General features: G+C 44.6%; 1 protein-coding gene across 2 annotated transcripts in view; it reads left to right on the top strand.

The window, feature by feature from the left end:
- The window catches only part of C7H1orf21 (chromosome 7 C1orf21 homolog), a 106,996-nt gene that overhangs the window by 32,060 nt on the left and 61,550 nt on the right, over nucleotides 1-13,386 (top strand). For both annotated transcript variants that reach the window (XM_064427813.1, XM_064427814.1), the window contains exon 2: nucleotides 13,062-13,267. In XM_064427813.1, coding sequence (XP_064283883.1) covers nucleotides 13,174-13,267 — 94 coding nt within the window. In that variant the 5' untranslated portion in view covers nucleotides 13,062-13,173. The remainder of the gene's footprint in view (nucleotides 1-13,061; nucleotides 13,268-13,386) is intronic.

The following is a 13,386-nucleotide window of genomic DNA, read 5'->3' as shown; positions in this document are numbered from 1 at the left end:
GTAAGGGGATGAGGGAGTCGTGCATTACGGAAAGCTGCCTATCAGAAAGCAAAGTGAAATGATTTCCAGGCAGAATGTCCTGAGTTTTCTTTATTTTTGGTTTTAAACAGCATTTTTTGTAACCTAAGCACTTAGACTTTGTTTCTCTTTTAGCCATGGGAGATTGAGGAAAAAAAATTAAGGAAAACATAAAATTTTTAGTTTTTATTTTAGCATCTTTTAAAACCTGTCATAGAATCCTAGAATAGTTTGGGTTAGGAAGGATCCCATCTCATTCTACCCACTGCCATGGGGCACATTTTCCACTGTCCCAGGTTGCTCCAAGCCCTGTCCAGCCTGGCCTTGGACAGAAACTCATCACTCTTGGTGAACCAGACACAGTGTTTCTGTCCTTGCTGTTTTTTATCTTCAAGCTCTCACTATGACATTCTGGATTTAGCCTTTGGAGTTTTGAGGATGTCAACTTCACCTGGATGCAGTAAGTGTTTTTTATGAGCACTGACATATATATTAAATGATTCACTGGAGATGAGAAAATAGTGGCTCTCTAGTCATGTGATTTTTATTTATAAAACATGCAACTGAAGAGAAACAAAGTCAAGAGAGAAGAATCCAGTTATTATTTCTGGGGCGGATGCTTCTCTGCTGTTGCTGTCTTGAGGATGTGTTTTGCAGTGGGATAAAGGCACCTTTAAATAGTCTGTTTAAAATATCATTGGTGAGTGCTCAGCTACAGCATTATAATTCAGTTGCACAGAATTTGCTTATGACATGGGGATGGAAAAATACAGTAATAGTGAGAAGGATTTATGGTGTTTTGGTGCATATTGCTCTGGACGCTGCTTTTCCTGAGCCTGGGTTTATCAGTTGCCTGGCAGTGGATGATTTACAGGTGCTATAAATGGCACCAGCATTTACAGTTGTGTTGTTTTGAGTTAAAGGCTGATTCAGGGACCTGGACTCAGTTAAATGGTTTTTCTTGCAAATAACATTGAATCAGCCTCCAGCTACAGGCTCCTTGTGCAGCCACGACCATCCCAGGCATGGGTTTGGGAGGGACGTGCTCAGTCTGCATTTTGCACAATTGGCTCTCCCATTTTCCTTTTTTCCCCCTCCTTCTTATTTTTAATATCCAATTCAATGTTTTTTGAATTTAGTCTCAGTATTGCTTTCCTAACATAATAAAAGTGTATCTAAGAGAGCCAGCCTGATTCAGCCTTCATAAACTTATATCTTTTTCTAATTTTAAAAAGGAATCCTCCTCACACTTGACCCTAAAAATGGGAGAGAAAGCCCATAAAGGAGTTGCAGAATTGACTCTCAGAAAAGCAGCTGCTATTTTCATGTGCAGAAAACTAAATGTGGGAGTAAAGGGGCTTTGAGCTCGACAGTGTCCAGCTGCTGGATGGCTGCCTTTTAACTTGGAATGCAGCTGTGTCCAAGTGTCTCTGTCACAAGGAATCACAGACCCTGGTCAGTGGAATGGTCCTGGACCTGCAGAGATGGACTTGTAGACCTTAGGTTACTGCAGCTAGTCCTTGCTGGACACAAGGAGGGAAATAACAACAAAACAATGAACAAAATATAAACGGAATTTAAGCAACGCTGCATCACTTCCCAAATTTATAAATGTGACAGGGTTAAAAAAAACTTCAGAGACAAGTCCCTGGGGAAGATTATAAAACCTTGACAACCTTTTTGAGAGTCTTTCAAAAATACTGAGCTGATGCCGTGCTACTGAATCACATAATCCCAGAACAGTTTGTATTGGAAAGGACCTTAAAGCTCATCTCATTCCAGCCCTGCCATGTGCAGGGACACCTTCCACTAGACCAGGTTGCTCAGAACCCCATCCAGCCTGTCCTTGGACACTTGAGTATAGGCGCCTTTGAAATGTGATGGTTTTGTGCCCAAATAACCAGCAGGCCAAAGTACATGAAGTTTGAAGGCTGTTGAAGGTGAATTCTTTATTACCCCAGGCTGTGTGGGTAGTTCACAGAGGCGCATGTTCCTTGGCCCTTTACCTGGTGACATTATGTAATAACTGACACTGTAGAATAACTGAGGCCTGATTGGAAAAGGAGCAGTATTTGAATAATACAGTAACTGTAAGGAGAATCCTTTTGGGCAGAAGGAGCAGGACTCAAAGTAGCTCCTAGAGGGTCAGCTCAATTGATCCCCATGAGAAAGGAGATCTGCTTGGAGTACGGTGGAAGAACTTGGGAAGTACTTTTGAGACAGTGTTGTCCTCAAGATGTTGAGAACAGTGTGGTGGGTGAAATTTTCACTTTCCTGTGGGTGTTGTCCCCTGTTGTCAGGTGTGAGTGAAGGTCCCAACATGGGCCAGCCTGGGAGGTGTATTTACACTCTTAGAGCCAGTCCCTGCTCTGTCCCTCCTCAAGCCAAACAGACTCTGCACTCACGCCCTCCTTCCTTCTCAAAGTTGCCTCAGTCTTTTGCAATCCATATTTCTGATTTCTTCAGGGGCCTTGTATTATTTTGTCCCACTCTCACAGATTGAACAGTGTTGCATTGACTCTTCTCCCCATCAGTGTGCTCTTCCTAAGAAAACTGCAGGAGCATCTGCAGAGCTTTAGTGTGTTTGGATGCCTGCTCTGGCTTATTTTGACCAGGGTTTTCCCCATGAATTATGATCCTGTAGTCATTTGCATTGTTCTGACACTACAATTCTTAAAAAAAAATCCTATTACTTTTCAATTCCTACTGATTGTATTCAATGGTCTTTGGAAGCCTTTTCAATTATTTATAATACATTTTTTCTCCTCTCTCACAGCTGAGCAGAATTTGTATTTTTTCCCTGCTCTGTATGGGTTTTCTCCTTGCTTTGACTGCTGTGAGGCTGTTTCCAGCTGTGCTTTCCCCCCCTTCTATTCATGTGTGGATTTGGCAGGAAAATGCCACTGTGGTCTGGCTGTGTGGCTGTGAGGGGCCGTGGGAGGATGCCCCATTTGTCCTGTGCTTTCAGGATTTTTTCCTCCAGCCTGCCCTGCTCAGGGATAGACCTTTCACAACTGCAGGACCACGCATCTCCCTGCATCCAGGAGCTTCCCAGTCCCACAGCTGGACTGACACGGGACCCTCTGCTCCCTGCTCAGTGGGTTACATTCCATGTGCTGCATAAAGGGGGTTGGAAGCAGGACCCAAAACAGTTTTGGGTGGTTCCTGGTTGCCAGGTCAGCTCCATTTTCAGTTTTTGGTGGTGAACAGCACAGATAAGTTTATACCCTTCACTGTTCCTGCACAGAGCAGACACTTTGCATGGATAACTTAGGTTATTTAATGCCTTCTGCAGTCCCTGAATCCATGCTATGCATGCAGGAAGCCCTGGCATGGTGTTTGCATGCATTGGTTCTAAATCTAACTCAATATCTAACTAATGTCTAACAGGCCTTTCCAAAAGGATGCTGTGTCCCTTTGCTGCATGGGTTTTGTTGAGCTGGGATTTATGGGTGAGGTGTAAATGCTCTCAGGGTGGTTCTTAAACCTCTTTATGTACCAAAAATTGCTTCATCATTACTATTCTGCATGGGTTCACTAAATTCAAGTGGTATCCAGGAAAAGTTTGCGCCATCAAACAGAAAGTTGTGCTTTATACACAGTTGGTTTTAAGTGGTGGTTTTTGAGTTCAAGCAGGTGCTTAAACTGTGGCTCAGAGCTGAAGAGTACTATACAGGTGTATGAAATGCAGAAGAGAGCCCAGCTCCCTGTACACAGAAAATTGTCATGGTCACTTTTTGGAAATGTAGCATTAAGTCAAAATACAGAGACAGGATGCTACCAGCTGGAATAAGATGTAGGTAGTTGAAAAAACTCAGAAGCTGGTTTCTGTGTTTTAAATCCTTATGAGGGTTGTTGCTGTCTTCTTGTCATCAGTGGGAGGAGAGATCTGCAGCCCTCCCTGCTCCTGTGCCACTGCTCCACTTCTGCCCTGGCTGGTTGTGTTTGAGGTATAGCTGTGTTAACATGAACTGAAAATACTGCAGTTGGTTTTGGCTAGTCTGCTGCTCATTTATTTACATCATAGGCTGAAACATGGTTTAGATGTTATTTTGTCAATACCTAGGCTTGGTTATGGAGGCATCCATTCAGCATCTCACCATGGAGCAATAACTGATGATCTTGTAAGACTTTTTTTAAAATGAAAAAAAAAGGAGAAAGCCACTACCCAAAGCTGGGACTGGAGTAAGCTCCTAAATCTGTGTTGAAGGAAATGTTTTTGCCTCCATCAGGGATGTCCAGAAGCTCCTGTGCCTGAGTACTGCGTGGTGGGGTGGGATGAAAGCAGGGAATGGATCACAACAGGTTTTACAGGAGCAGAACCCAGTTCCTCTCTCACCTGTGTTTTTCCATCTCCCTGTTCTGGGCTGGAGGTTTCTGAAACTCTGCTGCTCTCAGAGCAGCTTTCTCAGCTCCCCTCCCAGCTGGGGATTCTCAGGGATAACCTGTGGGATAGGGCATGAGATTGAGTAGCATATGGCATAGGGCTCTTGGGTCAAACCATACCAGTGCAAACATTCAGGTACTGTGGCCTTCAGCACCAAAAATCCTGTGTTCTCCTCCTTGGTGCTGAGGAGTCATCCTGCAGAGCAGGAGGGAGCAGTCAGTAGTGTCATTTTGGGAATGCAGATTGTTGTGTGCATCCCTTTCATTCCTGCTTGTGCCATTTCCATGAGACTACAGTTGGGAAATCATAAAAAACCCAAAACCCAGTAGAAATACTGAACCCTATGCAGTTGTAGAGAAGAGCTACGAGTGAAATAAGGTGCTTTGTTAGCTCTTATTCTGAATTTTACCTGCTGGTTTTTAGCAAGATTGCAGCTGCTGGTTGAGCCATGGAGGAGGCAGACGTGCATGGAATGGGTGCCTGTGCTGGGATCGCTCCTCAGCAGCCTGGATGAGTCACCTCCTGTGGTTTTGAGCAGCATCTCTGCACTTATTCTGTCATTTAAGTGTTATCAGGTTAGTGAAGAAAGATTTCTTATTTCTCTAGCTCATCTGCCAGAAGAGGAGGCCCCTTGAAACTGCTCCATCCCCTAATTGCACAGCAGCAGCAGCAGCAGACGTGCATATGGCAAATGTTTCCTTGCTGGCACGTTAGCAGCAGGTCCCCAGCATCTCAGCCCCTTGGCTTCTGCACAGCTCAGTTGCTCTGTGTTAAGTTTATCCTCAGTGGCACATAAAGTAGCTCCTGCTGTAGCTCTTTGGGTGAAAAATGCCTTGGAGGTGAGGTGGGGGCTCTGTGGGCTCTGTGTGGGTGCAGACATCCAGGGACATCCAGCCACTCCTCTCCAGCTGCAGCTGCTTTCCTCTTCCTCTGTGGGCAGCAATTTGGCCCAGACTTGCTGTTTGGCTTACCAGCATGCAAGGAAAGGCCTCCAGGTGGAAGCTCACAGCATGACTGGAGAGTGTATATTGAAGGCAGAGTCCGAGCAGTTTCGTGAAGTGGGGTAATTCTGTGCTGGATTTTTGAGCAGAGAGGTGAGTTGCTGCTGTGTGTGTGCTCATCATTCATTGATGGAGCTGGAGATGGAGGGAGATGCCAGGGTCTGTCATCTCATTTGTGGATATTTTTAAGGATTTTCTAGGGAATAACCAGTCAGCTGTGGGGCATTTTGTTGTAGAGCAGTTATGATAAATCAGTGGGTTTAAAGGGAAGTGAGACCCTGCAAATGTGCAATTACAGATAATTGCATTGGGACCCATCTTGGTGTGGTTATTTCTACCTTCATGGTGGCACACAGAAAGATTAAGAAGTAGTTTGGGAAGGAAATCAAAGTGTGAAAGAACAAAAAAAATGAAAATCAGACATTCAAGTCTTAAAATTCCAGGTCTTTGCTACCACACTAGTGGGTGGTATTAGGTCCTTGATGTTTTTCCTGTTGAAATAAAGAAGTATGTACTTCACATTTTTAGGAGAGACTTGTTAAACCACTGCTTTTTGTGGAAGAGGGGCAGTCCTTAAAAGAGCTCAGCTCCAGGCCAGAGTCAGTGTTGGCATTTGGAGATTGATCCCTCAGCCTTGGTGGGAAGATGAGAGGAACTCAGGAGAACAAGGCTGTTTTTCAGTGTGGTAATTATCCCTCAAGGTTTTCCTCCAAAGCAGCAGGGTCTTGCTGATGAAGTGGCTGCACTTTCTACATCGATTATTTTAGTGTGATTTGACATGATGGTGGTGACTGCCTCGATGTAATGGTTGCATCTTTAAATTATTTTATTAAGGCAGAGCAAGGGGAGTGAGTCTTCAAAAGGGAGATGATGCTCAGACCTGTGCTTGGAGCGTATTAAATACTGTATAAATCTCTGTTCCTGTACCTCAGGGCCTTTTACTGTGTCCTGCTCAGTAAAGCACATCTTACTCTTAAACCATGAAGACAGAAATAAAATTAAATAGGAGAGCTTATTGCTTGCTTTTTTTATACTTTAGAGGTGCTTGAGCTACCTTCCCATTACAGTAAATGCTGGAGATTATTCTTAGATATATGAGAAAGCCATGTACTGAAAATGGAACCTTGATTTTCTGTAGTCCTGCCTGGTGTCTCACATCACATCAGCCCGAGGTGCCACCAGCAGCACTGCATTTTCAAAATCCCTTTGGAAATAAATCACAAAACAATCTTTGTTTCATGACACTGGAGGTTCAGGAAGTGACCTCAAGCCACCTCAAGTCAGTGGAAAGGTTTTGTTGCTTTTAATCAGGTCCCTCATAGTTGTTGCTGGCGGGTTTTTAGTTATCTTGTGTTGACTGTAGTCTTTTTTAGTGTGGGACAAGGTAATGGCTTCAAACTGCCACAGGGCAGGGTTAGATGGGATTTTGGGAAGGAATTCCTCCCTGTGAGGGTGAGAAGGCCCTGGCACAGGGTGCCCAGAGAAGCTGTGGCTGCCCCTACATCCCTGGAAGTGTCCAAGGCCAGGCTGGACAGGGCTTGGAGCAACCTGGGATTGTGGAAGATACCTGTCATGGTAGGGGTAGGATGGCATGGGCTTCAAGATTCCTTCCCATCCAAACTATTCCATGATTCTATGAACATCTCTCTGTCATGTCCTTCTAACAATCACAGCAATCTCTGCTGTAGAAGCAGGAAGTATTTAGGTGTTACCTGCATATTGTCATCTATTTTTAATTAAAAGTTCTTGTTTTTTTCCTGGAAATATTGAGGGTAAATATCCCGAATCTTTGCAAGTCTGGTTGAATTGTATCTGCTTCTGTGTTAAAGGCAAGCTCTGGTACTGGTACTGGTACTGGTTTGGAAGAGGTTGTGCAGATGAATGTGTTTGAAAAGTTTGGGTTCTCACCCGAAACAGGCCATCTCTGTGTGCAAACTGAAACAAATATTACATCTCATCTAACTTCAAAATTTTGTCTCTTAATTCTCACAGAGGGGGGAAAGTTACTACATATTAGAACTGCATTCTGTAATGGTAGCGGTAATCTTTGTATCACTACTCCTAAAGTATTTGAGGGTAAAAGAAATTCAGAATGAAATGTAATTAATTTTCTTTGGAAAAATGGTAAGTTGTATGACTGACATCTCATGTGCTGTGGGCTTTTCACACTGATTTTACTTTAGCTCCACCCTGTGTGAATGAAGAGGATGATGGCAATGCAATTCCCTTTCCCTTCCATATTTGTATTCTGCTCTGTGATGTTTGAAATATTTTTCCATGGATTTACTGGTGTTATTTCTCCTTAAGATTCTGAGGAAGGAGAAGCTGCTCCCAGGAAGTATCATGATGCTGTTGAGAGCTTTTCTATTTGGAAATCACTTGTTGCTTTAATATATCAAAACCCCTTGTACTGGATCAGCAGAAATCCTGATTGCAAGCAAAAGAAAATAAGATCAGCAAATTTTGCTGATGAAAAAGGTGATCTAAGCCTCAGCAGAGCAAAGGCTGCCCTGTGTTAAGCTGATGATATGAATTAGTAGAATTAATTCAAACCAGGCTCTCCCTGTAGGTAGATGATCTCTGTAATGCTGGGTGTTTTTAGCTGTCAACTTGCAGTATCCCTGTTTTCTCTTGGAAAAGGGGTTTGTGCTGAGTGCAGCTTCCCAGGGGAGGACACAGGGCAGCCCACTGGCCTGGGCAGCTGGGCTGGTTTGGTGCAAAGCCGTGTGTGTTTCCCTGTGCCCTGGCTTTCCAGCCTGGAGCTGATTCCCTCCCCTTCCAGGCAGTCCCTGCTCTGCTCACCTGCCTCTGGGACAGCTTCTAGCAGGAGGCTGAAATTGCAGTGAGCACAGGACTTGAGCAGCACAGGGGCAAACCATTTGCAGAAGGGCAGAAAATGCTTCATTTCCTGGCTGTTTGTACCATGGGTGAGGGCAGCATCTTCTGTCCATGGCTCCCAAGGAACAGAAATCACCACTCACTTTGACTTTTCTTTTCCTCTAAAGCCACTGGAAGATGTTGCTGCAGTGTTTGCACCACTCATTCTGCTGTTCATTTAGCAAGTCATTGGGTTAATTTTCAATATAACTGCACTATTCGTACCAATTTGAATAATTTGAAGAAGGAGAAAGAGACCTTATATGAACTTTTTTTTCTTTAATACTTTTTCCTTCCATCCTTCCTTAGGCCATTGGTGCACTTCAAAGGCAAAAGTGATATCCTTTTGGCTCCAAAAATGCCTTTTGGCTGTTGAATAACACCCAAAAAGCCATTTTTTGTGGTGGAGGGGAGCTGAGAAAGAGGGATGTTGCAGTGGAGAAGTCCCAGGTGCTAATTGCTGGCAGCCCTTGTGCAGGACAAATTCAGAATTCATTTCTGCTTTCTTCTTCTTGGGGAAAAAATGAAATGGAAATCAAACAGCCTTATTTCTTATAGGAAATAAATGTAATTAGTAGCAGTAAGTGAAATCCTCAAGTTCTGCCTGGAACAGGTTGTTTCATGGGAAAAGCCAAGGATGGCTTTTGTAGCTTATGGGTTTTGCATGGTTGCATGGAACTTGTTGCTTTGATCTCTTGAGCATTGTCAAATTTTAACCCGATTTCCTGTGTGGTCAGCACAGAAAGAAACTTGTGGATGTATCTGCAGATACACACTGAAGATGATGCAAGATCACTTATCTCAATGCAATAAAGAGGAAAACAAATACACCTGTTGTAATAGAAGAATTAACATGCATTTGTTGTAAAACACTGGAAGTCCTCCATTTGTATGAAGTGTTTGTGGAAGCAAAATGTGTTTTGTCAGGGATGTAGCCTTTGACCATCAGAAATAAGAGTTGAGGGCATAATGAGTGGATTAATGAAGTGTTGAAAGAGTTGGGAAAGGAAAAAATACATCATAGGCTTTGCTCAGAAGAAAGAAAAAAGAAATTGCTGAAGGTTTCCAAAGGTATTTTCTAGTCTAAGAGTTGAGCTCCCCCATTTTTAGCTCAGAAGAAATCTGGGGTACAAAGCACAGCATCTGAGAGTGCCTCTAGTCTTCTTCTGACCCACGTGTAAGATGTTCATCCTCAACCTGCTGCATTTCATTTGGGGGTGGTGTAGACACTTTTGATCTGCCTGAGAGATTTTTCTCACCAGCGTTTTGCAGATCGGAGCCTGCAAATTGCCTCTCAAATCTTGATAATTAGTGATGGTGGGTGGTGAACATGAACTGCAAATGGTTTGAGGTTTTCTTCTTCTTTTTATTTTTGGCTTCTGAAAATCTGTGTGCCCCCAAAATGCTGTGGAAGACAAAAGGGAAGATTACATTTGTGCAGAAGTGGGGGAGGAGGAGGAGGAGCGGATGTGTTGTTCTGCTGCCCTGTGAAGTGCTGTGTTTCACATCCCCAGAGCTTTGCCAGGCATCCCACTGAGTGAGGACCAGCACCTCCTTCTGAGTGATTCCCAAACCTCGTTCCTGAGACCTCTGGTCCTCAGGCAGGGGAGGTTTCCCAAATCTGGAGAACATCCTGCTGCCCTGTACCATGGATTTCATTCCCTGTGAAATTAATGGTGCTTACCTCCCACTCTGTTCTTGGTATTAGATCCTCTACTGTCCCCGGGTTGTGTTTAGTTACCTGTGTCTCGCAGCACTATGTTAACAGCAGTGCCTGGAAGTGTGTGTTAGACTCACCTTGGAGGTCATTTTTCAGTAGCTTTCTCAGCCCAGTTTATTGGCACCAGGAGAAGTTTGCCTCCATAACCCAACTATTAATTGTATGGCTTTCTCAGGTGCTGCTGTGATTGCTGTTCTTTAACTTCCAGAACTTCGAGTTCTTGTATCCCCATCTGTTTCCTTTAATCACAGTATGCCTTCAAACATGACCATATTTTTAGAGGTTGATGTCTGCTACCAAAATGCTGCAGGAGAGATTTGACCATGAATATTTTTTCCCTTTCTCCCCTAAAGAGCTTCATCCTGCTGCATTCCTGTTCTCTATCCCCTTGCTCCTGATTGTTCATGCAGCTCAATGGTCCTGGGGCCATCCTGTCCTGGGCACTAATCAATAATTAAGTATTTTGCAATTTGTTGTGCTGCATGCTAGCTATATAAGGCTTCATTAAAAAAATCTCCTTCCTAAACCCATCCCACTGCTCCTTTGTGAAATACATTTGGGTTTTATTACTCAGCAGCTGTTTTCCCTTTTGTAAACGGTCCCTGCTGAGAGGCAGAAAAGGAAACAGGAAAAATAATTGAATATGGCAGGAGCATAATTCATTCAACAGGTACTTCTGTGCCTGCAGCTCTGCTGCTCAGAGGGGCTGAGCTGTGGTAGGCAGTCATTCCCCCACGACAGCCTCCTACCCAGGTCTCACCCAAACACCTCCACATCCTTTCCAGGGTTACATCAAGCCATCCTTTGCTCCTTTCCCTATAGCTGGCCACACCCTTTTCCCTGGAATAATACTACTGGTTGTGTTTTAAACCAGAAGTCAGACAACCAGGCTCTGTTGGTCATGTTGACCCCCTTCATTTGTTTCAGCTGTCCATTAAAAGCTCTTGTCTTTAACCAAATTTCTGTCCTCTGGGAAGATAAGTCCCTGTTTCGTTTCCAGTCCAGGCAGCAGTTCCCTCTCCCAGTTTGCTATTTCTCCTCCATCTCCCACACCCCTCTGTATTTATCTGTCTCCAAGCACAGCATGGCTGATGCTTTAAGTCCCTTTGGATCCCTGTTTCCCCCCAGCAGTGAGATGAAGACCTTAGTTCAGGCTGCCACTTGGACACAGGAGAGGATGAACTGTCAGCTGTGACCCTCCCTGAACTGCAAGAACTGAGGAACTTCCCTGGCTTTATAGTGATTTTTCCTGTAAAATCTAGGTTTTCTGGCGTGGGGAAAATTTATGTAACCACATAGGGTTAAAAAATAGCTCCAGAGGGGTGTGCTCACTCCCTTCCACAACAGCAACAGTGCCTGGTGTTAGTTGCCTGAAACATTGGCTGCCTCTGGATCCCTGGAAGTGTCCAAGGCCAGGTTGGATGGGGCTTGGAGCAGCCTGGGCTAGAGGACGGTGTCCCTGCCCGTGGCAGAGGTTGCAATGAGATGAGCTTAAAGTCCCTCCCAACCCAAGTTTTTCTGTTATCCTATAAAATCCAGTGTTTTGGGATGAGTAATTAGCTTTGTCTAGGGGGGAAGAGGAGGATGGGGCAGTGAGAAATTCAGGCTCAGGTGTGCCTGTATAAGAGAAGGAAAAAAGGAGTAGAGCATATGGGGGATGCACTGAAGTAAAACTAGGGAGGGGTGGCTGCTGGGAGCAGGGGTTAGCAGATACACATTGTGTGTTCTGGGACACCCTTGCCAAGTGAGGACAAGCACTGCTCTGTGCAGAGAAGGGGGAAGCTGGCTGTGAGTAGGAGTTAGAGGTGGTTCTGCATCCAGAGTCCTTCCCCTTGCTTGCTCAAGGGGGTCTGCTAAATGAATTACTCCGAGCCTGGCTGCCACATCCTCATGTCTGTGGCTTTGGGGATGGGCAGGAAAATCCCTGTGGAGGCAGGAGCAGAACCCTCCTAGACCATGAGCTGCCAGTGCTGAGGGAAAGTCACCGTTTCCCATGGGATTATCCATTTCTGCTGCAGTGGATACTGCTGTGTCATAGAATGCTTTGGATTGGAAGGGACCTTAAAGATCATCTTGCTCCAGCTCTGCCTAGGTAAGAGTGCTTGTCTGATGTGTATACACATGAACTTCTGGTCAGCATGGAGCAAAGTGAGCCACAGCCTTGTAAAGCTCAGAAGTAATGAATTAAGAAATTGAGTGTATGATCTTATGCTATAGCTCAGCTAAAAAACTTGGTAAAGGGGGAGTTTCTCACTTTTCTTTCTTCTTAAAAGTTTGGCTGGTGGAAAGGCAAACCAGGTCATCTCACCAAACTCTGAGGCAGCTTTTGTTCCAGTGCAGAACCATTTAGCAATAAACAGTTCATGAATTTGAATTTCTTTTTAACCTAAAATATTACAGTTCTGGATTCGATTTTTCTTTTCCCTTTTGTTTTATGTGACATCTGGACTGTTCAGAGAGTGTTATTCCATCTTAAAATGGGGGTGGTTGTCTTTTTGAGTGATGGAGGTTTTATGGATTGAGTAGAATAATGAACACGTAGAGAAAAGATAATACAGCTGACTATCGCCTTTCACATCTGGGAACATAAGATCTTTAATTGATTTAGAGGGGTTATTTTGTCCCAACACTTGCAATTAGCAGCTCCTAATCAGTAAAATGCTTTTAAGAAATCTGGCTTGTTGGGTAGATTGGTAAAAGGAGCAGGAGGAGCAGATATTGATGGTTTCTTATCTCCTCTCCCAAAACCCTCTGCGTTCTGTGAGAATAGCTGCCTGGGTGGGAAACAGATCTGCATGTTGCTGTCTTCAAGCCATGGATTAAAGAATCAGGCTGGAAGAGGCTTTGAGTTCAACTGCTCTGTGCCAGGGCAGGGTGGAGGCACCTTTATCATGACCTGCCTGTACCAGCTGATACAGAATATGGTTTCAGCAGCCTCAGGTTGTGGAGGCTGTGCCCTTGTGCTCCTCCTCACAAACTCCACTTTTTATCTCCTTGAAGCTCACTGTGTGGAGGGTACCCTGTGTGAACGTTTTCCTCTCTCTTTGGCCGTGTTTAGGTGGAAGGCACGCGAGAGGCGAGCAGCAAGGTGGATTATTTCTGCGAGGATGAGCGGGCGTCGCTAGAGATGATCTGTGGTTCGGTCCAGCTGGAGCTGTCTGAATGAAGCTATGGGCTGTGCCTCCGCCAAGCATGTGTCTACTGTTCAAAACGAAGAGGAAACTCAGAAGGGCAAGAACTACCAGAACGGAGATGTGTTTGGGGGTGAGTGTCGCAGGATTGTCTTTATTCCAGCACCGTGAGTGTCCTGGAAGGTGTACGAGGGAGTCTTAGCCTTTCACCAAACACAAAGCAAAATGCCTGTCAAAATATGTCACAATGGC

Source organism: Passer domesticus, chromosome 7 (genome assembly GCF_036417665.1).
Source record: "Passer domesticus isolate bPasDom1 chromosome 7, bPasDom1.hap1, whole genome shotgun sequence".
NCBI classification, from domain to species: domain Eukaryota; kingdom Metazoa; phylum Chordata; class Aves; order Passeriformes; family Passeridae; genus Passer; species Passer domesticus.
Note: the sequence above shows the minus strand (reverse complement) of the source record. Positions and strands in the feature narration are given on the sequence as shown.